A 27,804-nucleotide genomic window follows, 5' to 3' on the forward strand; every position below is an offset into this window, starting at 1 on the left:
GAACCCGTGTCCCCTGCATCGGCAGGCGGACTCTCAACCACTGCGCCACCAGGGAAGCCCCATCCCTTTTTTTTTTTAATGCTAAGCCAGAAGATACCTGGAGTCTCTAAAAATGATCAAATTCATGCAATAGAGCCACCTCGACACAGCAAAGAAGCACTGTCCGGCAGCAGCCAACAAAATGAAGTTATGTTTTAACTCATTCCATTTCTCAAGTATATAACTGGATTCCACGCTTTGGAATATAAAAACAAAATGAGAAAACCTGCAGGTAAATTTAAATCTAATCAAAGCCAATGATAACTGCTATGGTGATTATTAGTTTATTTAGCTTTACGTATTTTATGCAAAGCATCAATAACACCCAGTTCACGTGACTTTTTTTTTTTTTTTTTTTTTTATTTCTCTTACTTTGTGCGAAAAGCAACATTGGATAAATCTGTATAAGGAAAGAAGGAAAGAAAGAAGGAAAGACTACTGCAATAGGGTGGTGCCCAGCAGATAGCTTGCCTTGCCTTGCCACAGTAACAACTGGACTGTCAAGAAAAATGGTTTAAAACATTCTGCAGCTTTTTTTTTTGCCCTTCACTGGTCACTAACTATGAAAAAGATTTGCAGGCCATGTTTATAATCAGGCCTGGGGCTTCCCTTGTGGCGCAGTGGTTAAGAATCCGCCTGCCAGCGCAGGGGACAAAGGTTCCAGCCCTGGTCCAGGAAGATCCCACATGCCGCAGAGCAACTAAGCCAACGAGCCACAACTACTGAGCCCGTGTGCCACAACTACTGAAGCCCGCGTGCCTAGAGCCCGTGCTCCGCAACAAGTGAAGCCACCGCAATGAGAAGCTCACGCACCGCGACAAAGAGTAGCCCCCGCTCACCGCAACTAGAGAAGGCCCCTGAGTAGCAACCAAGACCCAACGCAGCCAAGAATAAATTAATTAATTTTTTTTAAAAAAGAATCAGGCCTGTATAACTAAAGGCAAACTGGAGCAGAACTAGAATTACAGAAAGACTCTCTCACCATAATTTAACTTCTAGAAACACCTCTTCCCAACCCCCAGTGGGGTCCTGCCTTCTGTCACTTAGAACATCTCGTGCTGACTAACAGTAGTTCCAGCTCCAGCTCAGCCACCATCTGTGATCGGCTTTCACAATCCCCACCATCGAGAAGAATCAATGTTGCAGTGCTGTTTGGTTTGGCTGGATTCCTCTAGACATAAGCTCAGTGCATGCATTTTTTATTCTCTGGGGTGTGAACTTCAGCAGTGTTTGAAACATGACATTTGGAAACCTAAAACTGACCTTGATTACGAGATTTGGACTGGCACTCTGAGATAACGTAACAGAAATATCTATGCTGGGGAAAGTAATCCTTCCACAAGGCTCTTAGAATGCATTTCCTCCACAAAACTAACATCCCTGCAATAACTACAAACAAACATCAACACACAACACATTTGCCTGCAACCAGGGCACTCACCTTGGGCAAAAAATTGGAGAGGGTACAAGAGAAAACAAGCTCTAGTAACCAAGACAGATATTTTAATCCAGTGTTTTCAAATATCAAATTAAAGCAAAAAAATCCATGATGAAAAACTATGAAAATTTTAAAGAGGATCCAACCCTGCACACAACTCATTCTCACTCACCTCACCCTAATCTCAGTCCTGTCAGATCTGGTCTTTATTTAAAATGTTGGTATTTGTTCATTTTACTGCATTACACTACTACTTATCTTGTTTATTGATTTTTTTGGCACCCCTTTAAATTTTTTACTCAAGGAGAGTGCCTTGCTCATCTCATCCTAGCCTCAGCCCTGCCAACTCATATTAACTTAATACGCACATGGAAACCCTGTGAGGTAGCTCTACCATTACTCTCATTTATAAATGAGCAAACACAAAAAGTTTAGGGTTAGGTTAGCTACTTTACCCAAGTTCATACAGGTAGGGTGGTCAAGTCAGATTCCAAACCCAGCTATGTGGGTCAGAGCCCAAACTCTTAAAGACTACATCTCAGAGCTTTGCATCGCTAAAATATTTAGCATAAGTGAAACTGAGCAGGACCCTGTGGGGTGCTCCTGGGCACAAAAGCCTTTCCGGGTCCCCATTTCTTATTTGCAGGATAAAGGTTTCAGCCTCCTAAACCTTCCCTGAGTTCCAAAGGGCAGATTCAAACAGCTACTAATCAGAGAAACAGGGAATGAAGAAACAAAGGAGGAACAATCAAGAAACTACAGTGCAGGGATTAAAGCAGGATCCAGGTTCCTCCTCAAGGGATATACATAACACTATCTTTGAGTTCTTCTGCAGGAACTAAGGCCCCCACCCCGGTGGAGGAAGGTAACTTCAGGCTGAGCTCAAGATTCTTGGAGCACCGCCCTGTTACCTCACCACCAACCAATCAGAAGAAAGTCACACACCCTGCAGCCCTCACCCCAAATTTTGCCTATAAAAACCTTTCCCCAAAAACCATCAGGAAGTTCATGGGTTTTTGTGCACAAGCCACCCGTTCTCCATGCTTGACTCTGCAATAAAACTTTGCCTGCTCCAAACTCCGACTTTTCTGTTCATTTGGCCTCACTGTGCATCAGGCACTCCAACTCTCATTCAGTAACCTAAGGCTCTACAGTCCTGGGTTTCATAAAATAATATGTGGAAAACAATCCAAAGAAACTATAATTAATGACAATCTGGGTAAATTTAGTCATGAGTCGTTCATCGCTGATCCGTGTCCTGCAATCTTTAGGCTAAGTGATTAATTCCATTTGGAACTCGTTCTGGACTCTTTCTAATTTGTCCCTAATTTTTTAGCTATTCTAACCTTCAGAAGGAGCCAAGGAAGAGGGAGGATCTTTGGACCCTCACTCAAGGATAGGACTATACAGTTGAGTAGTCTGGAGTAGCTTGTGTCTGTACTTAGGTCTGAGATGACCCTAGTACATACCCTCAAATACTGTCAGCTTTACAAGGCTACTTGAACTACACTGTGCATTGCAGGACAATGTTCAGAAATACTCCCAAATAACATGTTCATTTAGAGTAGAATATAGAAGTAAATCTATTATAACGGTAAGCAAATAGGTTAGACGGTCCCAGAGAAAAAAGAACTAGGAATGGCTTTCCTGACATGAGAGAACCCATTTTGGCCTAAGCCATTTTGTGATCTAAGCCTGGCCACAATGCTTGCCCTTGAACAGGTCTCAGTAATCAATGATCTTAAGGGAACAAAGGAATGCAGGAACAGAGAAAAGGCAGTCAAACAACAGTCCAGTGAAAAAGCAGAGTCCTGTTTCCTCCTCAAGGGATACACAGCACAGTATACATATTTGAGTTCTGCAGGAGCTAAAGCCCCCACCCAGGTGGAGGACAGGATGATGATGTTGACCCACTAGGCTTCAATCAACCAAGACTTAGACCTTTGCCCCAATTCTAAGCTGAATTCTCCTCTGCTCAAGCCCCTTCATGAATATGCATGTCCCCTTAGCTTAAAACTTCCCCAGTTTTGCTGTTTGGGGACGCTGCTCTCAAATTACTTGCTGTAAGTAATAAGAAGTCCTTCCATCTCCCATTCTTCACCTTGGTTGTGTGTTTTGGCTTGACACCCACCAAGAGGTGAACCTGGCTTTCTGGTAACATAGCTACAATGATCCTGCCACATTTAGCCAGTTGTTCGGAAGGGTGGCCATTGCAGATTAAAAGGGTCATAGCGAAATCAGGCTGCAAAACAATCTAGAAATGGTATCATGGGAAGAATGGCTGGGGGAACTAGGGCTGTTTCTCTTGGGGAAAAAAAAAGGCAACTTAAGTCAGGGAAGTGGTGCCTAGCAACTATTTTCAATTATCTGAAGAGCTAGTGGGTTTAATTTATGTGACACCAAAAGACTGAAGCTGGATAAGTGGATGACAGTTTCAAGGAGTTGGCTTTCATATCAGTATAAGGAAAAAAAATCTTCCAACAATTAGACCTGTCCAGCAATGAAAGAGCCTGCAAGTTGGCTGTCAGCTTCTATAGAGGGGATCTAGCAGAGAATGGCCACTTGGACAGAAGGACTTAAAATCCCTTCCAATTCTAAGATGTTAAGAAATGGAACAAATAATTAAAGTAATAGTCATTGTTATGCATAGTGTTTAGTTCCAAGAACCCTAGAAAACTGAAACAAAACTATGAGCTCAATGAAAAGGTTTTGCACCTTCATCCCATTCCAAGCTATACCCTTGATTTTTTTTAAAATAAATTTATTTATTTATTTTTGGCTGTGTTGGGTCTTCGTTTCTGTGCGAGGGCTTTCTCTCGTTGTGGCAAGCGGGGGCTACTCTTCATTGCAGTGCGCAGGCCTTTCACTGTCGCGGCCTCTCTTGTTGCGGAGCACAGGCTCCAGACGCGCAGGCTCAGTAGTTGTGGCTCACGGGCTTAGTTGCTCAGCAGCACATGAGATCTTCCCAGACCAGGGCTCGAACCCGTGTTCCCTGCATTGGCAGGCAGATTATCAACCACTGCGCCACCAGGGAAGCCCTGTACCCTTGATTTTTTTAAAAAACCAAGCCCACTGAAGTAATGCAAATTGAAAATCAGTCTCCCTCTTGGAAAAACTAAATTATGTCCTGGGTTGGTATTGATAGTCACCATTTAAGAAAACTGGAAACTATACTCATATATGCAATCAATATTTTATAGCTCTCCTGCAAACCACATGGGTTATTTTTACCAAGATCTACAGGGGTCATGTAAGAGAAAAAACACAGAAGCAGTTGTGTTAGAATTTAGGAAAACCAAGCAAAGCAAAAGTTGAATCAGATATGTCAGCTACCCTGTATATTAAAAGACCTTGAGAAAAATCTATCCAATCAGACAAACAGGTAAAGTTAGAAAACTGTCCTTTTTAATGATGACACAACTTTTAAAAAGCAATTTTACGTTAAGGGAGTCTTCCAAAAGAGGCACACACGTAACTTTAATGTAAGTATTTTTGTTTGGACAAGAATGGAAACAAGACAAAGTCAAAGGAAAATAGAAGGACAACACAATTAATAGAGGTCGAGCCCGAGGTATGCATGACTCCAAAGCCCAACTATATTTCCTCTATGCCATGGAGCCAACCTCCATGACAACTACTTGCTATGCCAAATCTACATGGGTACTTCCAAATGGAACTTCCCACAGGTATGGACTGCCCTCCTTCTGTTAAATGAGACCACTTTTCTCCACAATCATTGAAATTTCGCACTTTAAAGGGCTGCAGTTGGATCTTCCCTTGACCACCATTCCCATACACAGTCACATCAGGTACTGCCATCACCACCTCAACTTCTCCCAAATGCTTCTTTCCATTACTTTTACCATATACCTGATCTAAACAGTTGTGACACTACCTTAGCTGTGCTCCACTTCCTCTCCATCACAGTCCACCCCATACTTTGCTATGAAAAACAGTCAAACTACTAAAGGAGTTTGAGGAAGGCATTGACTCCCCACAGTCTTCCTAGTTACAGACTCAACCTGGAATTACATATAAGCCCCCAGAGACATTTCCAGCCTCACTGCCTGTAATTCCCCAACTCTAGGTTTCAACCAAAATACGCTTATTTAATCTTAATCACCTATTCCCAGACATGATCTTTTCATCAAAAACACCCTGCTCCCACTTTTCCAACTGCCAGTACCTTACCTATCTGTCAAGGTCCAGCTCTAACGTCACAGCTTTCAGTTACTCTGTCATCCAGAAGTGTAACAAAACAACTATTATGCATTGACTGTAGGTTAAGACACTGGAGATACAAAAATGAACTCTCCTCACTGTTATTATAATAGAATTTTCATTCTTTTTTTTACAGTATTCAGTAAAATCTGCCTGATAAAACAATTAATCGGCTATATGTTTTACCTTGTGAATTTCTTTTCTTTTTTTAAAATAAATTTATTTATGTATTTATTTTTGGCTGTATTGGGTCTTCGTTGCTGCACGCCAGCTTTCTCTAGTTGCGGTGAGCGGGGGCTACTCTGTTGCAGTGTGCAGGCTTCTCATTGCGGTGGCTTCTCTTGTTGTGGAGCACGGACTCTAGGCACGCAGGCTTCAGTAGTTGTGGCATGCGGGCTCAGTAGTTGTGGCTCATGGGCTCTAGAGCATAGGCTCAGTAGTTGTGGCACACGGGCTTAGTTGCTCAGCAGCACATGGGATCTTCACAGACCAGGGCTTGAACCCGTGTCCCCTGCATTGGCAGGTGGATTCTTAACCACTGCGCCACCAGGGAAGTCCCTACCTTGTGAATTTCTTAAAGGTGGAGACCATTTTTTATCCCTACTAACAGGATGCTATTAGAATACCTTGATTAAACAAGTACTTACTGAAGTTTAAAGTCTACCCATTTGTCTGTGGATACTGTAACAACCTCTTAGCTGTCTTTGGAAGTTTCACTCTAGAACCATCCAGTCCAGTTTCCAAACAGCCTGAGTGATCTATTTAAAAATGTGAATCATGTAAAGCAACTATACTCCAATAAAAATTAATTTTTAAAAATGTGAACCAGATTGTCAATTCCATATTTTAAAACAGTGGCTTCACCGTAGATGAGGCAATGGTATCTTAGCCACAACACCAAAATCACAAGCAGCAAAAGAAGAAAAGAACACAGGTAAACTGGACTTCATCAAAATTCAAAACTTTTATGCTTCCAAGGACACCATTAAGAAAGTAGGACTTCCCTGGTGGCACAGTGGTTAAGGCGATTGCCTGCCAATGCAGGGGACACAGGTTCGAGCCCTAGTCCTGGAAGATCCCACATGCCACAAAGCTACTAAGCCCATGCGCCACAACTACTGAAGCCCATGCACCTAGAGCCCATGCTCTGCAACAAGAGAAGCCACCACAATGAAAAGCCCACATACAGCTATGAAGAGTAGCCCCTGCTCGCTGCAACTAAGAAAGCCCGCACACAGCAACAAAGACCCAATGCAGCCAAAAAATAAATATATAAACAAATAAATTTATTTTTAAAAAAAAAGAAAATAAAAAGACAATTCACAGGGAATTCCCTGGTGGTCCAGTGGTTAAGACCCGGTGCTTTCACTGACAAGGGCCCAGGTTTGATCCCTGGTCGGGGAACTAAGATCCCACAAGCCACATGGCACAGCCAAAAAAAAAACAAAAACACAAACAAAAAAATAAAGACAATTCACAGAATGGGAGACAATATATGCAAATCATGTATCTAATAAGGGACTTATAACCAAAATATATAAAGAACTCAACAATAAAGGACAAATGAGCCAATCTTAAAAACTGGTAAAGGATTTAAATAGACATTTCTCCAACAAAGACAAGACATACAAATGGTCAGAAGCACAAGAAAAGATGTTCAACATCGTTAGTCCTTAAGGAAATGCAAATCAAAACCACAATGAGACACCACTTCACACCCACGAGGGAGGCTAAAAGAAAAAAGAAAAAGACAATAACAAGCACGGATGAGGATGTGAAAACATTAGAAAACTCAATTCATAGGTGGTGGGAATATGAAATGATGCAGCTGCTTTAGAAAATAATTTGGCAGTTGCTGTAAATGTTAAACATAGTGTTACCACATGACTTAGCAATTCCACTGCTAGGTATACACCCAAGGGAGATGAAAACATGTCCACACAAAAACGTGTATACTAATGTTCATAGCAGGAAACAACCCAAGTGTCCATCAGCAAATGAGAGAATAAACAAAATGTGGTATAGCCATACAATAGAGTATTATCATGCAATAAAAACGAATGAAGTACTGATACATATCATATTACCACACAGTTGAATCTTGAAAACATGCAAAGTTAAAAGCCAGCTCCAAAAGAATCACATATTATATGAGTCCATTTATATGAAACATCAAAAAAGGCAAATGCATACAAACAGAAAGTAGATTAGTGATGATCAGGGGCTGGAGGGAGGGGGGAATGGGGAATGACTGCTAATGGGTACAGGGTTTCTTTCCGGGGTAATGAAAATGTTCTGAAATTAGATAGTGGTGATGGTTGCACAACTCTATAAAATATACTAAAAAGCACTGCTTTGTGCACTCTAAAAGGATAAACTTTACTACATGCCAGTTATAGCTCAGTAAAGCTGTTATATATAAAAAGTAAACAAAAATAAATAACAAAAAACAACAACAACAAACCCCATCACTTCCCATCCAGTTATAATGAAGCCCAAACTCCTGGCCAGCCTGCAAGGCCCTAGGCCTACCTTTGCAGCCTCCTTTTCTGCCATCTCCTCCACACTCACGATGCTCCTGAGACACCTGCCTCCTCTCCTCTCCACTGATGGAAAGCTCACTCCTATATTACAGTCTTGTCACATGATCTTTCCTCTGTCCAAGTCTACATATACCTGGCTTCCACACCCATGTTCAGAGTTCAGCTTATACATCATCTCCTCAGAGAGCCCTCCTCCAACTTCACATTTCCAAGTGGTCTTCCCAGTGTCATTGTACTATTACATTTTCTTCATAGTACTTATAAGGCATAAAGTGTACAAAGTTATCTTGATTATTTTTCCTTTGTTTGTCCCTCCTGCCCTAATAGGCTATCAAAACATCTGTTGAGTTGAACTGACGCTAATGAACTTACTATTCAGATGGTGAAAGATTGTAACTGAAGTTATGAAATAGATCATCTTACAGGGAGGTATTAATAAATGCCATGTTAGAGGTACAGATGGGTATGAGAGAAATTCCAGATTAGAAAATGACATGTAGCTGCAACAGCTGTGGAAAAGCTTCATGGAAGTGATGGGACTGAAAATAGACTGAGAAATTAATGGAAGTGTGAAAGGCATTATGGGAGAAAGGTACCTCTGCATAACACCCTCCCCGACTGTGTCCGTGACCAACACTTCACCCACATACACCCCACCATGACTCATAGGATTGTAACGTGGAACCGAGAACTTGAATCTTAAACCATAAATGCTTCAAGGGCACTTGTGCATGCCTCCCCCCACCTAACGCAGGCATAGAAACATTTGCCAAATAACTAATAAAAAAACAAGTACAGGTACTATTCCAGAAGTCTTACCATTTTGATGAGAAGCAATTTCTGCCTCCTCACAATTACACATGGTTTCTATTTCAGACCTTTTCTGGCCCTTTATTTAGGAGAAAGGAGGAAGTCGGTCCTTTTTTAGTTTTTTTTTTTAATGTTTTAAGGACAGAATGATAACAACAACAAACCACATATCTCTAGGTCACCCTTAAAGCTGAATCTCAGTGGACTTGTGGAGAACTAAGCTGCAAAGGTTCCCTGCCATTCCTGTCCCAGTGTGGCATTTCTAAGACATGAAGTGGATTTTCAGTAGTTACTGGAGTACCTGCATAGCAGCACGACATAATGGGAAGTTTAATCCCAGCCATGTGGTCCCAAGTTTGAATGCTAGCTTCTCTATTTAACTAACTGTTTAACCTAAGGTAAATAACTCAACCTCTCTGAGGCCATTTATTTGTAAAATGATGTATTTCAACTGCCCTGTAGATGTGTGTGTAGACTAGAGAATGTGCATACATTAGCCCCTGCAGGGCCTAGCACATGCTTGACCCACTGCAAACGTTACAATGACCAAGTCACAAGAATTACAGTCACAAGAATTACAAAGTGCCAAGGTCACAGGTTGCTGGTCAATAAAAAAAAAGTGCTTTAGTACAGAAAATAGTTGATTTCTAGCTTCTTGGGAATTTGATGAGCAGGACTGACTTTGCATTATTTCAATACTATCAGCCTTTCTGGCTAAGGAAGGGATGCTTGCTGCTGGACCTGTCGTTTAACCAGTACAAGAACTCTTGGAACTTGGAAGTGAGACTGTTAAAATATAACATCAGCCATCTAACTAGATTGCAGGAAGCTCTACAAATGAGACCTTTTGTACTATGTCTTAAAGGCCAACCTGAACTAAATATCAAGTGGTGGAGGGAAAAAGGCAGAGTAATCCAAAGCCTCTACTACCTGCTTTAAAAATATATGAATAAAAATGTGTATCTATCTAGTTTGCTAAAAGACAAAATGTAGTTGCTATTATCTGATCCATTGTGAAATCATACTGTCTAAAACTTTACAAGAAAAACAATTTCCGAGTCTTAAATCTTCTCATAACATGGACCACAGAGAGTGCTACTGAGCAGACTAGCATAATAATAATACCATGTAACAAGTTACTTGGCAGACTGTTAAAGAGGCAATTCTATATGCCCTTCGCAATGGGTGGATTTATAGCTAATAGTCTAGTACCCAGTTTACTAGTTTCATGATCAGTTGCCATCACTTGAGTTCCAGGAAGCCTGAAGCAGAAGACTAAAGGTTTCCTGGTACCATATGTGTATGTATCTTAAAGGTAAGCACAAGTAATGGAAACTGGAAAAGGTGATCTGGAGCAGGTATAATAACACTTTCCTTTGATAGTACGTACATCTAAGAGATGAATGAGGTCTGAAACGATATTATACAAGGTGTGATCAAGCCACAAAAGCACACAAAAGATTCCTGTGAACCACAAACAAGCTATAGAGGGGGAGTTCCAATTCTGTGTGGCAACAACCACCTTTCCTCACCTTGAAGATGGGCTCATTTGTCAAAACTCAGCTCAGGAGTCTCCTCCAGCTCTAAAAAGCCTTCCCGAACCCTACCTCCTAAATGCCGGGGGTAGGCTGCCTCTTCCCTATGTCCCCAGGACCTACAAACGCACATCTTGCACCCTTTCACAACTTCATACTTGTTTGCCTGACTGCCTGTCCCAATACTTAGCAGCTCCTTCAGGGAATAGCCCTTGTCTCACCTCTTTCTGTCCCATAAGCCAACACTGCCTGGCACTCAAACATTTGTTGAAAGACATATTTACAGGACATTCAGCCCAGCATGCTTTGTATACTGAAAGACTATAAATAACCTACCCTCCCATCAACAGGGGACTGGTTAAACCAGCCATTCTCAAAGTATGGTCCAAGGATCCCTGAGGGTCCATGAGACCCTTCCAGGAGTCTGTGAGTTTCCCCTTTAACTACATATCTGGGTGATGACACATATTCTTCCAATACTTTAACCAAAACAAAATAGCACACCACCTGAGTGAAGAACCAGATGTGAGAATCTAGCTTTCTTCTATTAAGCCAAACATAAGAGATTTGCAAATACTCGTAACAAAACTACTCTTTCTCATTGGCGTATGTTCTGGAAAATAGTTATGTTTTTATAGACATATGTTAACATGTAATGGGTTTATTATTGTTAGCTTTAATGAATTAGTAAATATTTTTAAATTTTCTCAGTTTTAATTTCTAATACAGTTAGTATCTACAGGGAGAACCTGTATAAAAAAAGGCTCTTTGGGGTTCTCAGTGATTTTTATATGTGTTAAAATGTCCTGAGACCAAAACACCTGAGAATGGTTGGTTAAAGAAACAATGGTACAGTTGTACAATAAGAGTATGCATCCAGCATTTTTTTTTAAAGAATGTGGTAGGTTGATAAGTGCTAGTAGAAACCAATGTCGAAGCTATACTTCAAAGTTTTAAAAAAAAGAAGGCAAAACAAAGTATATATGTGTACATTTTTTTTAAAAGAGGCACCACTATACATACATGAGATATATGTATACACAAATTCTTTGGATGAACATCCAAGAAAAGTAAAAAAGTAGGTAGCCCTGAGGACAGTAACTGGGGAACCAGAGGGCAGGATGGGAGAGAGATCTTCCACTCCACTCCTAGTGTATTTAAAAATTTTACCATCTGCATGTATTACCTTTTCAAAAAATCAAGAGTGGAATAAAAATTATATTGAAATAGTACAAAGCATTAAAACTCACATTAAAGAACAGACTGTAATGACACTGTAAAATATTAAATGATACATTGTGAAATAAAACAAGCAATTTTTAAAACAGTAATACATGATATATTCTTGAAAAACAGTCTGGAAGATATACTGCATATAAAAAGTATTAACAGTATTTTTTCCTCCCAGTTAGTGCGATTACAAGTTTTTTGCTTCCTTATCTTTCTTGGATTTCTAAACCTTTGATAACTTAATACAAACTATTTCTATAATCAGAAAAACAAGGAAAGAGTTTAAATACATAGGTACAGAGAATTCCCTGGTGGTTAGTGGTTAGGGCTCCACGCTTTCACTGCTGAGAGCCCGGGGTTCAATCCCTGGTTGGGGAACTAAGTAAGATGCCACAGGCCGAAAAAAAAAAACCCATAGGTACAAATGTATGTGTATCTATGTCTGTACTTAAATAAAATATTTAGTAAGCCAAAAATTACATGAATATAGTAGCACCTATTAGATACCTTTACACCAAGACCTTGTCTGGATGTTTGTAAGCTAAGTTTAAAACTCTTGTGGGACTTCCCTGGCAGTCCAGTGGTTAAGACTTCACCTTCCAATGCAGGTGGTGCAGGTTTGATCCCTGGTCAGGGAGCTAAGTTCCCACATGCCTGGGGCCAAAAAACCAAAACATAAAACAGAAGCAATATTGTAACAAATTCAATAAAGACTTTAAAAATGGTCCACGTTAAAAAACAAAACAAAACAAAAAAAACCTCTCATTACCCTACGGTTTAAAAACTATTCTGGGGACTTCCCTGGTGGCACAGTGGTTAAGACTCTGCACTCCCAATGCAGGAGCCTGGGTTCGATCCCTGGTCAGGGAACTAGATCCCACATGCATGCCACAACTAAGGGGCTGGCGAGCTACAACTAAGGGGCTGGTGAGCTGCAACTAAGGAGCCTGCGAGCTGCAACTGCCACACCTAGGACCCAGTGAAACTAAACAAATAAAATATTTTTTTTTTAAAACTATTCTGATCCAGTCATTTTATTCCTAGTAACCTATCCCAAGGAAAGGATATCTGCTCAATGGTTTACATATAATGATGTTCATAAGAGTATTACTGAACAGCAAATAACCCAAATGTTCCATACCACACTGGTTAGACAGACTCTAGTTCAACCCTAAGGTACATTTGACACAGAGGCTCAGGCCAAAATCCTAGGACTCACTGTGCACTGTTTTGCCTCCATCACCCCTCAGAGCCAACTCATGCTGTCCAGTCAGCCCTGCCTTCATACACACCCTAAAGCCCTTCATTTCTCACTGCCACTGCCCAGTCCAAGCCATGGTCCACTCTCTTCATCCACCTGGTGTCCCTGGTACCACTCCTGTCACCTCACACAGAATCCCAGGTCAACTTTTAGAAGGTCAATCCACTAGTTCTGCTGTCCTATAAAACCCTTCAATAGCTTTCCAGTGCCTTTCAAGTCCAGTCTTTCCCAGGACCCTCAAGGCTCCACATGACTTCCTTCGACATCCCCCTTGCTCACCAGGCACCAATCATATTCCTTGTCTTTCTGTTCCTCAAACAAGCTATGCTAGTCTCACCTTAGGGCCTTCGCACTTGCTGTCCCTTCTCCCTGGAACACTCTGCTCCTGGATCATTATATGTTCATCCCTGTGGTTACTCACCTCCCAGAGAGGCATTCCCTAATCACACAACCTAGGATAATCACCTTAGCCTCATCACTAACTCATCACCCTTTCATTTCCTTCATAACAGTCACCTTTATCAAATACTATGCTGCTTATTCCATATGTGCTATCTCCTGTCTCCTCAATGCCTGCATCCCCTCACCTTGCTGTGGACTCTCACCTCTAAGAACAAAGGTAGGGACTTCCCTGGTGGCGCAGTGGTTAAGAATCCGCCTGCCAATGCAGGGGACACAGGTTCGAGCCCTGGTCTGGGAAGATCCCACATGCCGCAGAGCAACTAAGCCCGTGCGCCACCACTTCTGAGCCTGTGCTCTAGAGCCCGTGAGCCACAACTACTGAGCCTACGAGCCACAACTACTGAAGCCCGCGTGCCTAGAGCCCGTGATCTGCAACAAGAGAAGCCACGACAATGAGAAGCCCGCACACTGCAACGAAGAGTAGCCCCTGCTCGCTGCAACTAGAAGAAAGCCTGCATGCAGCAATGAAGACCCGACGCAGACAAAAAAAGAAAAAAAAAAAGAACAAAGGGATATCTGAGTACTCAAAAGATACTCAAAAAAATATCTGTTGAACGGACTATAATACAGAAATTTTAAATGTTTTTGAAGAAGCTTTAAGAACACAGGAAAATGCTTACAATACATATCTAAGTGGGAGGGGGAACGGTTATCAACTAATGGGACACCAAGTTTGTTGGGGGTAGCGGGGCACAGAAAAGAAAAAAAGTAAAATAACTTCTGTTGGAATTTCCAAGTGTTGGGGTGGAATTGTGGGTAATTTTCACTTGCCTTTTCAGTTTCTTCCACTGCTTCGCATTTTCCAAATTTTCTACAAGGCGTGACTTTGATCAGAAAAAGCTACTTTAAAAAAATGACCACACCAGAAGGATGCTCAGATTCAGCTGTGCATGTGACAAAGTCAGTCTTACTGCCATGGGACACCTTATTCAAGTCAAATAGTTCTCCCAAAGTACACGTGAAAACCCTCAGACAAAGAAACCAGAAAAAATAGGGGGATGTGGAAGTGGACCTGTAGACTGAACAGACACCTCCAAGCTGGTCAGACCCTTGACCTGGGCTACATCCCGAGTCTCACCAAGCTAGGGGGAAAAAAAAAGGAATATACCATACTCCAGATATTGCAGAAAAGCCAAGACTTTGTATGATCTACAAAAAGGTGAACTATTTAAAGTTGTTTTAGATACATTGTTGAACGTTAGTCTCTTTAATACTTCTCCAATTCTCAGAAGTTTTCATTCTTACATTAAAACAGACACACATTTATACTTAATGAGTAAAAAAAAAAACAAAAAAACCCTAAGCCCTCTGAACTAGGTCATCTTTTCAGAGGAGAGGCTCAGCCCATTGACTAATTTGAAATGCCAGTCCCATCTGCAAACCTCAGCAAGAGCTGCAGTTAATATTAAGAGCAGAAACAGGTTTGTTCTTGAATATCTTTTCTCTCAAGTCCAGGATGCTTCCAAATGGAAACTTTCCAATTTTCCTGCACTTGAGATAGTAGATCCAGTACAACCCTTAAAACAGTATTCTCACACCCTTCAGAAGGAAGTTTCAGTCACCCATCACTCAACAAAAGAAGCTACGGCTACATATGTTTTAATGGAACTCACTACTGAGTGCCAGCTCTATGTGTTCCTGTGTGTGCACATGCATTCGCACGCACACACAGGCTCATGCATAAGTTTGCAAACAACACACGCACACACATAGAGAAAAGCTAATATTCTTTTTTTTAAAATAAATGTATTTATTTTTGGCTGCGTTGGGTCTTCGTTGCTGTGCGGGGTTTCTCTACTTGCAGTGAGCGGGGGCTACTCTTTGTTGCGGTGCACGGGCTTCTCACTGCAGTGGCTTCTCTTGTTGGGAGCATGGGCTCTAGGCGCACGAACTTCAGTAGCTGTGGCATGCGCGCTCAGTAGTTGTGGTGCACGGGTTTAGCTGCTCCGCGGCATGAGGGATCTTCCTGGACCAGGGCTCAAACCCATGTCCCCTGCATTCAGGCGGATTCTTAACCACTGCACCACCAGGGAAGCCCCAAGGAAAGCTAATATTCTTTATGACAGAGTGTAGGACCCTGCTTCTGGCAACCTAAGAGAACTCTCCCATCTATTTACTCACTCACTCGCTAAAGAAAATGTGAGCCAAAGACTTGGGGGTGGGTCTTCAAATAAGGTATTTGGTAAGTCTCAGCCTGTACTGCTCCAGGCAGACTAGGCAGAGCCAACGGGTGACATCTGTCATGAGGCTAATCTCAGATCCACAGTAAATACAAACTTTTATCATAAATCATAGAGCTAATTAAGCAAAATGGACTTGATCGCTAGAGGCTGTTTGATTCCTTCTGGGAAAAATGTAGATAGAATCCGTGACCCATGCCTTCATCAGACTTGTTGAACTCCTTTTATGCATTAGGCAATTTGTCAGATCCCTGTCCTTTAAGTCTCTCAGTGGAAACTGGAACACGGTGAAGGTAGAAAAAATATCACTCTAGCCCCCAGCACCTAGAACACTGATATATAGCAGGTACTCAGTAAGTCTCTACTGGATAAATCAGAAGACATTTGCTGCACTGCATCATAACTGTGTGTGACTGCAGCAACAGAATCCACAAGCTATGTGCAGAGGAAAGAGACGAATTCTGCCAGGGCAGGTGAGGGAAGACTGCCCAAAAGCAATGAGTAGCCAGCCCTTCCCTGGAGGAGCCACCAGGGAGTGGCTGCAGGAAAACTACGTGGACAGGAGTATGCCCCAATCCAGGCTGCAGCAGATGGCCTGAGCTACTTTCCAACTTAAATTCCTACCAAGGTTTTATTTCCTGGGGTTTTGCTATGCTTCATCATCTCCTTCAAACCTTCAACTATAAAGAGGTACCTACAGAGGGATCCTTGTGCTTCACTACCAGGAAATTAGGGAAAAGCAAACAGCAGCTAACAGAAAAATAAATGCTGTGGAATGTTTTCTTATTTACCAGGCAATGAGCCGGTAAGACTCTTAGACCTTCTGAGAGAGAAAAAATAATCTGAGAACACCCTCCAATTCCACTAGAAACAGACCACTTTCAAAACGAATCACTGTCCTTTATTCCTCCTCTTCTTCTTTCCCTGATAAAGTTTTTTAATTGTTCATGCATAAACTACTTGATTCCCAACAGAAAAAGATAATTTAAACTTTGCAGAGTCACTTCTTACTCCGGGGAGAAACACTGGGAGGGGAATGAAAGCATTTGAAAGAGAATGGAAACTAAAATTCAGAACAAAGGAAAGTTAAAGTGAACAAAAAAAGGGAAAACAGCAAGTGGAAAGTTTTCAAAACCCCTAAAAAAGTGCAGAAATAAACTACTTCCCATCATATTCTCTTGAAAAATGGAAAGAGCCACTAATCCAGAACCAGGATGGATGGTGTGAAGCCCTTCATGCCAGAAGAAACAACTTACCAAGTCAGTTGCTATAGAGAATGCAGAAAAATGGGCTCCCACCCAGCAGTTTCCTCCCCTCATTATGCCTCTACCACGAGAAGCCCCACCTGACCACAAAACCCTTGGGTAGAGAGCCAGCCTTCCCTCTCACACAGTTCTCCCCCCTGCCCAAACTGCATTCCAAACACGGAAGGAATAAAATGCATTTGAATGTAGTATTAAAATTAAAATAGACCCAATCGTGGTAACAATACCCGCAAGAGAAAATTCCAGGTGCAATCTGGTACACAGGACTCGGCCTTGCGTATGTTGAGGGTGGGTGACAGGATTCTTGAAGATCAAAATAAAAGCTTGCTTTTACAACCTGCTTAAGAGATAATGAATAAAACTCCGCCTTTGAGATACATCTTAATTCCCCGCTTTCAGGCTTTCTGTTTTCCAGCACCGTCCTCCACCTACCTCGCCAAACTAATCTGTGCTTCTGTAATGAAGATCCCTGGATAATTAGCCCATAATAGGCCATAACCACCTAGGACACTGATGAGAACAGAAGCCACAGTGAAGCACCCCGTTTGCAATAACAAGTTTTCATAAAGGAGTTGCTAATCGTGAGCATCTGCATCCCAGAAGGGCCATGTATATACCTCGCAGCAGCACCACAGCTACCTCTCGCCTTTGAACGCCAATTCATTATGAACTGGTGTGAACGTGGGGTGGGAGGAGAGGGGAGAAGGGCCGTACTGAAAGGCTAAGAGAGCAGGCGATCTATAGCCCCCAATTCACCACGCAAGCCAAAGGAGGCATTCTCAAGAAGCCATTTCCAGGGAAGCTGGATTCAAAATGTAATTTATCAGAACGAGTCTCCTCCTTGTCTCCTAACGGCCAGGCCCCGGCTTGGAGAGGAGGGGGGAGTTAGTGGTGAGAGTTTACCTTAGAAGGCGGCAGGGAACAGACAGGCCTTTCAAAGCCACCCAGGGCTCTGCCCAGAGGTCCCAGGCGGCGCGGAGGGGCTGGAGCAGCGCGCGGCTGCGAGCCCCGCGGCGCCACAGGTTCCCCAGCGCGCGGCCCCGCCCGACTCCCACAGGTGGGCGGCGCTCGGCCCGGGGGGCTCGGGCGAGAGGAGGGGACGCTTCGTGTCACCAGGGACGCGGTGGACGGGGTAGGAGGCGGCCGAGGGACGGGGATGGCTTGGCCTTAAGGAAGCCGGGCGAGAGGGAAGCTCGGGGCTTTCAGCTGCCTGGATCTCGCTCCTCAGCTGGGTGATAACCTGCTTCTCGCCACGGCAAGAGCAGCCCGCGCGGAGAGAGGGGCCGCGTGCACCTCCCACCCTCCTCCCAACGAGCCTCGGCCTCCTCCCTGGCGCGGTTAAGCCGCACGGCCGCGGGCCACCGGCTGCATGCGCCCCGGCACGTAGGAGCCTGCACTACCACACGCGGGCGGGGGAAGGGCGCCCAGGGACCGAAGAGACCCGGCCCCTCGCCGGCCCTTCGCCTTCGCCTCCCGGCCTCACCCGATCCCGCGTCGGCTCACCCCGCCCCTCGCCTCCGCACGTCCTCACCCGTGTTGGCCTTGATGTTCTCCCGCAAGAAGTGGCCGCTGGAGAGATGCTGGAGGCCAAAGTTCTCGGCGATCCTCTGGCACACGGTGCCCTTGCCCGAGCCGGGCGGCCCAAGGATGACCGCGCGCAGGAGTTTGGAAGCCATTGCCTTGGCGAGGAGGGGGAGGCCGAACTGGCAACCCGGACAGCGGCCTCGGAGAAGCCCCGGGAACTTTGCTGCTTCTGCCTCAGGCTCTGACACCCTGGGCTCGCGCGGGGACTTGCCGCCGCCCCTGCAGGGGAAGGAGAGACTTTTGAGACAACCCCTCGCCTCCGCCCCGCGGCGGGGCGGCTCGAAGGCGGAGTAAGCGCCACGCTACACCTCCCCGCCCTCCTCGCCCCCACGCTGCGATTCTGGCGAACGCCCGAGCACCCGCCCCTGGCCAGGGCAGCTGTCGGGGGGTGGGAGGTCCACCCGGCCCGCCCCACCTCGATCCCTTCCTAAACCTCGCGCCCCACGTCCCGTCCAAGGAGGGAGTAGGGCATCCCCACGCCAGCCTCCCCCGGGTGGGGGGGGCCGGGCTAGGCGGTGACTCCAGGCGCGCCTCCAGTCGCCCACGCCCCGGGAGGCCTGAGGTCTGAGCCCCAACCCGGGTCCCCGCACGTGGGCAGCGTTTGGTCCGCACCTCGGCCCCTCCCCGGCGGCTGTCACCTCCCGCGCGGACGGCCCAGCGCCCACCTCCGCCGAGGGCTGACGGATGCGCTCTCCGCTGTGAGGAGCCGGAGTTCGGCGCCTCTCCACCCCGAGCAGTCAAATAAACACACACCTCCGCCGGGACGCGGCGCTCCGCGAGGCTTCCAGCCCGGATCCCGCTGGGCGGCGCCGCCTCCGCCCGCCCCCATTCGGAGCCCCGGCCGGCCGCGCGGGACTCGCGCCTTACGTAAGCTAGGAGAACTGCTCCGCGCTAGCCGCCTGTCAGTCCGCCCGCGCCTCTCCCCGCCCCGTAGCTCCGCTCCCACCCACCTCCCCGGCCCACTTGTTCCCCAAGACCCCGTGGGGCCCGCGGGGGCGAAGGAAGGTGGAGAAGACGCAAGGGACAAAAACCCCCCTTTTGCGGTCGCCTGGGGACCCGGTCTCCTGTGGAGAGGAAGGAAAAACACAACATGTTGAGCGCCTACTGTGCGTCAAAGTTCGCGGCTAGGTGATTTCCTTCAGCAACAACCGTTCCAAGTAGGGTATGCACAAGGGAGGAGAGGAGGCGTGGAGTATGGCCATTCATTCATTGATTCATTCATTCAGCAAATGGTTATTGAGCCCCTACTATGTTCCAGACACTGTTTTAGTCCCTCAGCATATAGCTGCGAACCAGAGATAGAATCCTGCCCCGGTGGAAGTTACATTCCAGCGGGAATTTTGAACTCTCATCTGCCGGACTCCAAAGCCCAGGTTCCTTGGGTTAGGAGGAAAAGGTGGGGCGGGGAGTGGGGAGATCATCCAGCCCTCAGGATCTTGTAGCCGACTGGTTCCAGGACTTCAGAAGCCAGGACTTTGGCACTACGTTTACAACTCACTAAGTCCCGGTGGGTGCTATCTCCTCCCTCGCCTCCCCGGCATAACCAAATATCCCAATCCATATTCTTTGAAATCTGTTCCCACACCACACACAACTTTCATTTCCCACTCGGATTTAGCGTGATAACCGCCTGCCCACAAGTCTCCGGCTTCCGCCAATCCATCTGTAATGCAGCTGCCAGAGATACTGCTAAAGTGCAAATCAATTTCCATTATTTCCCCACCTCAGATATTATCGTCCCTTCAACATAAAGCAAAAAATCGTCAGCAGGGCCACACAGGTGCCTTCCATACACCTTTGCATCCCACCGCTCTGGTCCTCTGCCCTCCTTCCACAGGCCTCCTGCCTCCTGCCTTTGGGAAATCCACTGCAGGGTTCTGAGTGCACCCAACTCGTGGCTCACAGACTCGGAGGGACAGTGTGGAGAAGAGCCTTCTCTAGATTCCTGGCTGCTCTGTCTGTGTTGGACTGGGGAATGGGGAAGCCTGATGGTATCCCAGGTCCCAGCCCTTCTCCACACACTGATGGCCAGACAGCACCTGCCTCTGGCTACCTGGGAGCACACCCAGGCTGCCAACCCCAGGCCAGCGTTTGTTCCATAGGTTCATCCCCCTGTCTAAAGTATCTCAGTGTTCTTTGGATCTCGGGGGTGGGTGTTACACTGAGCCCCTTCAGTCCTCCTGGGAACAAAGATGGAGAAGAATTTCTGGGGGTTTGGAGGGGATGACTTAAATCTCCACTGTTCTTCCTGCCATGTGCTGTATAATATATAGCAGATACTTTGCAGTCATTCTCAAACCTGAGCGTGCATCAGAATGACTCGGAAGGCTTGTTAAAACAGAGTGCTGAGCTCCACCTCCACTGTCTCTGAATCTGTGGTTCTGAGGTGGGCATTTCTAACAAGTTCCCAGGTAGTGCTAGGGCTGCTGATCCAGAGAGCACACTGAAAACCACTGCTCTTGGGAAATGAGCATTGAGACAGGGGAGCTGTGCGGTCTCTGATTCCTCTGCCTGCTGTGGGACCTTTGGCCGTTAACTTCTTCTCTTTCTAAATTGAGGAGATTGGATTTAGCACAAGGTCCCTTTGCATTTACCAAGAATTGATTCTGTAAGTTCCCACAGGAAAGAGAGCCTCTAGCCCCCGCAAACTAGATGTAGATAGCCTACCTTGCCCTCTCACCCAGTTCTTCTTCCTAGTTTTGAAATGTCTTCACCAACATCACCTTATGGTGTCATGCAGCCATATTAGCTACTCACATGGTCCTAGAACTTGGTCCTTTAAGAGTTTAGGAACATATATTATGAAACAAAAGAAGAGGTGTGACATAGTAAACTTAGAGAAGCCCAGCTGAGATTAGAACCTAACATTTCAAGAGCCCTGAATGGACCTTCCCTGTGCACAGCCATCCTCAGTCCCACAACTCAGCCGCTGATTGGAAGCCGTAGAATTGGAAGTAATGCATTTTGCAATCAAACGACACCCCAGGATTAAACTGCAACAGCACCATTCACTAACTGCAAGCCTCTTGATCTCTGTGAGTCTTAGTTTGCTTATCTGTAAAAGGGAGATAGGACTTATCTCACAGGCTTGTGATAAGTCTTAAATGAAATAATGTATAAGAGAATTTAGCACAGGACTGGGCATATAATAAGTATTTATTCATGAACATCAGCATGATTAACCATGGAACAATTATTTAGCCTCAGTTCCTGAGTTATGAGCTAGTATGACAAAGTATCTAACAGACTCCCTAGCCCTTGGAAGGGCCATAACGATAGCTATTCTTATCACAAACGCTCATGTAATCAGCTCTTTCCTATTTCCTTTGCCTAGGGTTTTAAACCCATTTATAATATGTATCACAGTCTACAGAATGATACACATCTATGTGTTAGTCCATAGACAAACAGTAAACTCTGAGGGCTAAGGCCAACTTGAATTCATTTTTCTACTTTCAAAAATCTACATATCAAACTACCACTGGCATTTTTTACAGAACTAGAAAAAAAAATTTCACAATTTGTATGGAAACACAAAAAACCCTGAATAGCCAAAGCAATCTTGAGAATGAAAAATGGAGTGGGAGGAATCAGGCTCCCTGACTTCAGACTATACTACAAAGCTACAGTAATCAAGACAGTATGGTACTGGCACAAAAACAGAAATATAGATCAATGGAACAGGATAGAAAGCCCAGAGATAAACCCACACACATATGGTCACCTTATCTTTGATAAAGGAGGGAAGGATATACAGTGGAGAAAAGACAGCCTCTTCAATAAGTGGTGCTGGGAAAACTGGACAGCTACATGTAAAAGTATGAAATTAGAACAATCCCTAACACCACACACAAGAATAAACTCAAAATGGGTTAAAGACCTAAATGTAAGGCCAGACACTATCAAACTCTTAGAGGAAAACATAGGCAGAACACTCTATGGCATAAATCACAGCAGGATCCTGTTGGACCCATCTCCTAGAGAAATGCAAATAAAAACAAAAAAAAACAAATGGGACCTAATGAAACTTAAAAGCTTTTGCACAGCAAAGGATACCATAAACAAGACCAAAAGACAACCCTCAGAATGGGAGAAAATATTTGCAAACGAAGCAACTGACAAAGGACTAATATCCAAAATTTATAAGCAACTCTTGCAGCTCAATAACAAAAAAACAAACAACCCAATCCAAAAATGGGCAGAAGAACTAAATAGACATTTCTCCAAAGAAGATATACAGATCGCCAACAAACACATGAAAGAATGCTCAACATCATTAATCATTAGAGAAATGCAAATCAAAACGACAATGAGATATCATCTCACACCGGTCAGATTGGCCATCATCAAAAACTCTAGAAACAATAAATGCTGGAGAGGGTGTGGAGAAAAGGGAACCCTCTTGCACTGCTGGTGGGAATAATGTAAATTGATAATGCATCAACAGATGAATGGATAAAGAAGATGTGGCACATATATACAATATATATACAATGGAATATTACTCAGCCATAAAAAGAAACAAAACTGAGTTATTTGTAGTGAGGTGGATGGACCTGGAGTCTGTCATACAGAGTGAAGTAAGTCAGAAGGAGAAAAACAAATACCGTATGCTAACACATATATATGGAATCTAAGAAAAAAAAACGTCATGAAGAGATTAGTGGTAGGACGGGAATAAAACACAGACCTACTAGAGCATGGACTTGAGGACATGGGGAGGGGGAAGGGTAAGCTGTGACGAAGTGAGAGAGTGGCAGGGACATATATGCACTACCAAATGTAAATTAGATAGCTAGTGGGAAGCTGCCGCATAGCACAGGGAGATCACCTCTGTGCTTTGTGACCATGAGAGGGGTGGGATAGGGAGGGTGGGAGGGAGGGAGACACAAGAGGGAAGAGATATGGGAACATATGTGTATGTATAACTGATTCACTTTGTTGTAAAGCAGAAACTAACCATTGTAAAGCAATTATACCCCAATAAAGATGTTTTTAAAAAAATGAGCAAATGAGATGGACAAGTAATTCAAAAAAGGAAAAATGCAGATTACATAGAAGTGCTTGAAATGTTTAGCTTCAATAATAACCAAATAAATTCAACTTAAAAAAAAAAAACCAAACTACAGCATTTTGCCCATAGTAAGTACTCTGTAAATGTTGGCAAATCTCCCTCCCCATCCTAACACACTCACCATCAAGCCATGTTGCCTCTCTGCAGCTTCACATAATATAAAGTCAACATTTGTTCACACTTTACACCTTCCTTCATCAGATTCTCACAAGCTTGCAAAGAAGGTCACGTAGAGATTCTTCTTCCTATTTTACAGATGAGAATACTAAGGTTCTGAGGGATTAGGTAAACTTCCCAAGGTCACAGAGCTAGTTGGTGGTATTGCAGGGACTCAAACCCACATTTTCTCATTCCAGGCATAGTGCTCTTATTTACTAAACTTCAGTCATTTCCATACTACTTTCACAATTTTGCCATAACCTTGTACCACCTTGGTTCTAATCTGCTTATCATGTTTCTTTATATCGACTCAATTTGTTTAAATAATTTATTTGGAAAAGAAACTGTATATAACTCACTAACCATAAATAAAAGGATACACTAGAATAAATGCAAGAAAAATAAAATAAAGTTACCAAATTCCAGCTGAAATCTACCTTTGAGTTTCTGAGCTTAATCTTTGTTTAAAAAAAAAAAAAGTAAGTGTGTAGTTTACCAAGTGTTAGCCAAAACAAAAAACAAACAAAAAAAGACATGCAGCATCTAAATGAGACTTTCTGTTTGTCTATAAACATACAGCTCAAAATAGAAAGGGGGACTTCCCTGGTGGTCCAGTGGCTAAGTCTCCAGGCTCCCAATGCAGGGGGCCCGGGTTCGATCCCTGGTCAGGGAACTAGATCCCACGTGCTGCAATATCCCACATGCCACAATTGAAGATCCCACACGTGGCAACAAAGATGCCACATGCTGCAACTAAGAGCCAGCACAGACAAATAAATAAAGAAAATTTTAAAAATATATTTTAAAAATAGGATTAGAAAGGAAATACTTTCTTAACATTTAGTTTATTATTATCTAAAGCCAGATCCATGTACTACCTAGAATCAGCTCTAGTTCCACATCAAATTATCTCTTGCTTCATCAGGGATGCTTTCACATACTTCGAAGTGTACCCTTGAAATGTAATTTAATATAACCTCACCAGGATTTTTTTTAATGATGTGACCACTTCAACCATAGTTCACAGATATTATGCTGCTCTCACTTCAAACATTAACACTCACGCCCCCACCCCACCCCCATTCTTCACACTGTCATTCTCCATCACTGTCTTTCTATCATCATTTCAGGCTTACTTCTGTTGTATTTAATATAGACTGTAGGTTCCTTGAACATAGTTGTTACACAAAAACTAGGTTTGCCTCTTGGTGGGTGTCGAGTCAATAGACACAACCAAGCCAAAGATTGGGAGAAGGAAGGATTTATTATTACTTGCAGCAAGTAAGAAGAACACCAGAGATCTTTCCCAAAGCAGTGTCTCCCCAAACAGCCAAACTGGGGAAGTTTTAAGCTAAGGGTACATGCATATTCAAGAAGGGTCTTGGGCTTCCCTGGTGGCGCGGTGGTTGCGCGTCCGCCTGCCGATGCAGGGGAGCTGGGTTTGCGCCCCGGTCTGGGAGGATCCCACGTGCCATGGAGCGGCTGGGCCCGTGAGCCATGGCCGCTGGGCCTGCGCATCCGGAGCCTGTGCTCCGCAATGGGAGAGGCCACAACAGTGAGAGGCCCACGTACCACAAAAAAAAAAAAAGAAGGGTCTTGAGTAAAGTAGAATTCAGCATAAAATTGGGGCAAAGGTCCAGAGAGTCCAAGTCTTAGTTGACTGAAGTAAGAAGGGTCAACATCATCATCCTGTCCTCCACCTGGGTGGGGGTCTTAATTCCTGCAGAAGTCAAAAATATATTATTATGTATATCCCTTAAGGAGGAACTAGAACTCTGCTTTGCCACCGCACTATCTTTGACTGCCTCTTCTCTGTTCCTGCATTCCTTTGTTCCCTTAAGATCATTAATTACCAAGACCTGTACAAGGGCGAGCATTGTAAACACATTTTGGCTAGGCTTAGGCCAAAATGAGTTCACAAAATGGCTTAGGCCAAAATGAGTTCACTTGTGTCAAGAAAGCCATTCCTGGTTCTCTTTCTCTAGGGCCCCCCCAATCTATCTGCTTACAAAGTGGCTTCATCTTGTATATCGTGGCCTCCACAGAGTTAGGTATCGATTCCAGACATAGAGAGTAAATATCACTGAATGACTGACTCACAGCTGAATGAAGAGTGGATAAAGTGTCTGGACAGACAGAAGAAAGGCTAGTGACTTGGAAATGGCAAGGTTCAGAAAAGAAAGATGTAAAATAATGGGAAGAAGGGACAAGATATCAGCCCCAGAGTGCCTGACTCCTTTCTCCCTGTAGGCACTTATGAAATATTTAAGACACCAAAAGATTGTGTAACAGGGAAAAACAAAATCTGACTCTATGTTGGATCTGTTTCTTTTACTTTAACCTTTGCTCTCCATTGCTTTTTGTTGCTATAATCACTAAAAGGATGCTGTCTATAGCTTTTTTTTTTAACATCTTTATTGGAGTATAATTGCTTTAGTGTTAGTTTCTGCTTTATAACAAAGTGAATCAGTTATACATATACATTATTCCCATCTTGCGCTTAGGTTCTTCATGACCTTTTTTTTTTTTCTTAGATTCCATATATAGGTGATGGACCTAGAGTCTGTCATACAGAGTGAAGTAAATCAGAAAGAGAAAAACAAATACCGTATGCTAACACATATATATGGAATCTGTCTCTAGCTTTAAGCATACAAAATGGCCTGCCTCTGGGGAACCTGCCCCTCTGCCTGAATGTTAAACTAAAGTGCCTTTGTTCAGCTCGCAGGGAAACATTCTGAACCTGCCCACCTGTGAATGGCTGTAAGAAAGAAGAAATTAACACATCCCCTCCCTGAGGCTGACCAAACCAGGAGATATATTGCAAGACTTATGGCTTTTTTACTTTTACTTTACCTCCTCACCTCCTTCCCGTCTCTGTTCTATAATAGAAACTATCATCCAGACTCTGATAAGATGGTAGTCTAGGACGCTAGTCTGCCATCTTCTCAGATGCCCGGCTTTCTGAAGAAAGTCACTATTCCTTGCCTCAACACCTCGTCTCCCGATTTATTGGCCTGTCATGTGGCGAGTAGAGTGAGCTTGTACTCAGTAACAATTGTATTGAGAGAAGAATAAATGGTGAGGACTAACATGGCATTATGTGTGACAGTAGCACATTCTTACAAGTGAAAGAATCATCTTATCTCCAAATTTTACTAGTTAACATGGTTATTAACCTATAACATCTTAAGAGTTATTGAAAAGAGGCAGCAGCATTTTTTTACAAGCTTGCTCTCAGACACACACAAAAAAAGTTCCCAAGCAGTTAAAAAAAAGAACTGGGAGGAAAGAAATCAACATTCTTCATGTTTACCTGGCATGACCCATTATTCTCCATGAGCAAAAGACTACTTACAAATTGCTCCTGGAATAACAGTCTATGATAGAGGTGCTTCCTCGGGAGATGAAGGTGTTGAACTCCCACCCAAGGTCTTTTCACTGTGAAACACTAAAAAGCAAGGTAACAATCTGTTAAGCTCTACCCTCCAAATGTAGTGATATAATGATGATATCTTGCTCAGAACTTTGCTCTGATTTGCACATCTGGTAGCGGGGGTGAACAAACTGTGTCATTCTCACACTTCACGCCACCTTCCTAACCACAATCACTCCTTCTTAGAGTTGCCTTGGCATTAGTAGGCAAGTGCCTACTCCTCTGTGCAAATTTGACTGGCAGGGAGAGTGCAACTTTCTTCCTGCTCCAACTGGATGGAGGGACTGGAACTGAACACTGAGTTTATTCCGCCCAAGTATTGCTCATCAGGTTCGATGGGTAAAGGGGATCCTGCTTGTGAGAGCTTTCTGAGTTTGGTCTTCTTATATGGGCAGTATAGACTATAATTAACATTTATTGAGTATTTGCTATGTGCCAGTGTTTCTCTCTCTCTCTCTCTGTATGTGTGTGTGTGTGTGTGTGTATATATATAATATATATATAATATATATATTATATATATTATATATATATTATATATATTATATATATATTATATATATTATA

General features: G+C 43.8%; 1 protein-coding gene across 5 annotated transcripts in view; it reads right to left on the bottom strand.

Annotated features, from left to right (window-relative positions):
• AK4 (adenylate kinase 4) overlaps positions 1-19,407 on the bottom strand; it is an 80,864-nt gene extending 61,457 nt beyond the window's left edge. The window contains exons 1-2 of one of the 5 annotated variants that reach the window (XM_028489300.2): positions 19,322-19,407; positions 18,516-18,787 (exon numbers count right to left, since the gene is read on the bottom strand). In XM_028489300.2, the coding sequence (XP_028345101.1) occupies positions 18,516-18,660 (145 nt within the window). In that variant the 5' untranslated portion in view covers positions 18,661-18,787; positions 19,322-19,407. The other 4 variants (XM_007103138.3, XM_007103139.4, XM_028489301.2 and 1 more) reach the window with 4 other exon arrangements.
• Between the last annotated feature and the right edge of the window lie 8,397 nt (positions 19,408-27,804).

This window comes from Physeter macrocephalus, chromosome 4 (genome assembly GCF_002837175.3).
Source record: "Physeter macrocephalus isolate SW-GA chromosome 4, ASM283717v5, whole genome shotgun sequence".
In the NCBI taxonomy this organism is placed as follows: Eukaryota; Metazoa; Chordata; class Mammalia; order Artiodactyla; family Physeteridae; genus Physeter; species Physeter macrocephalus.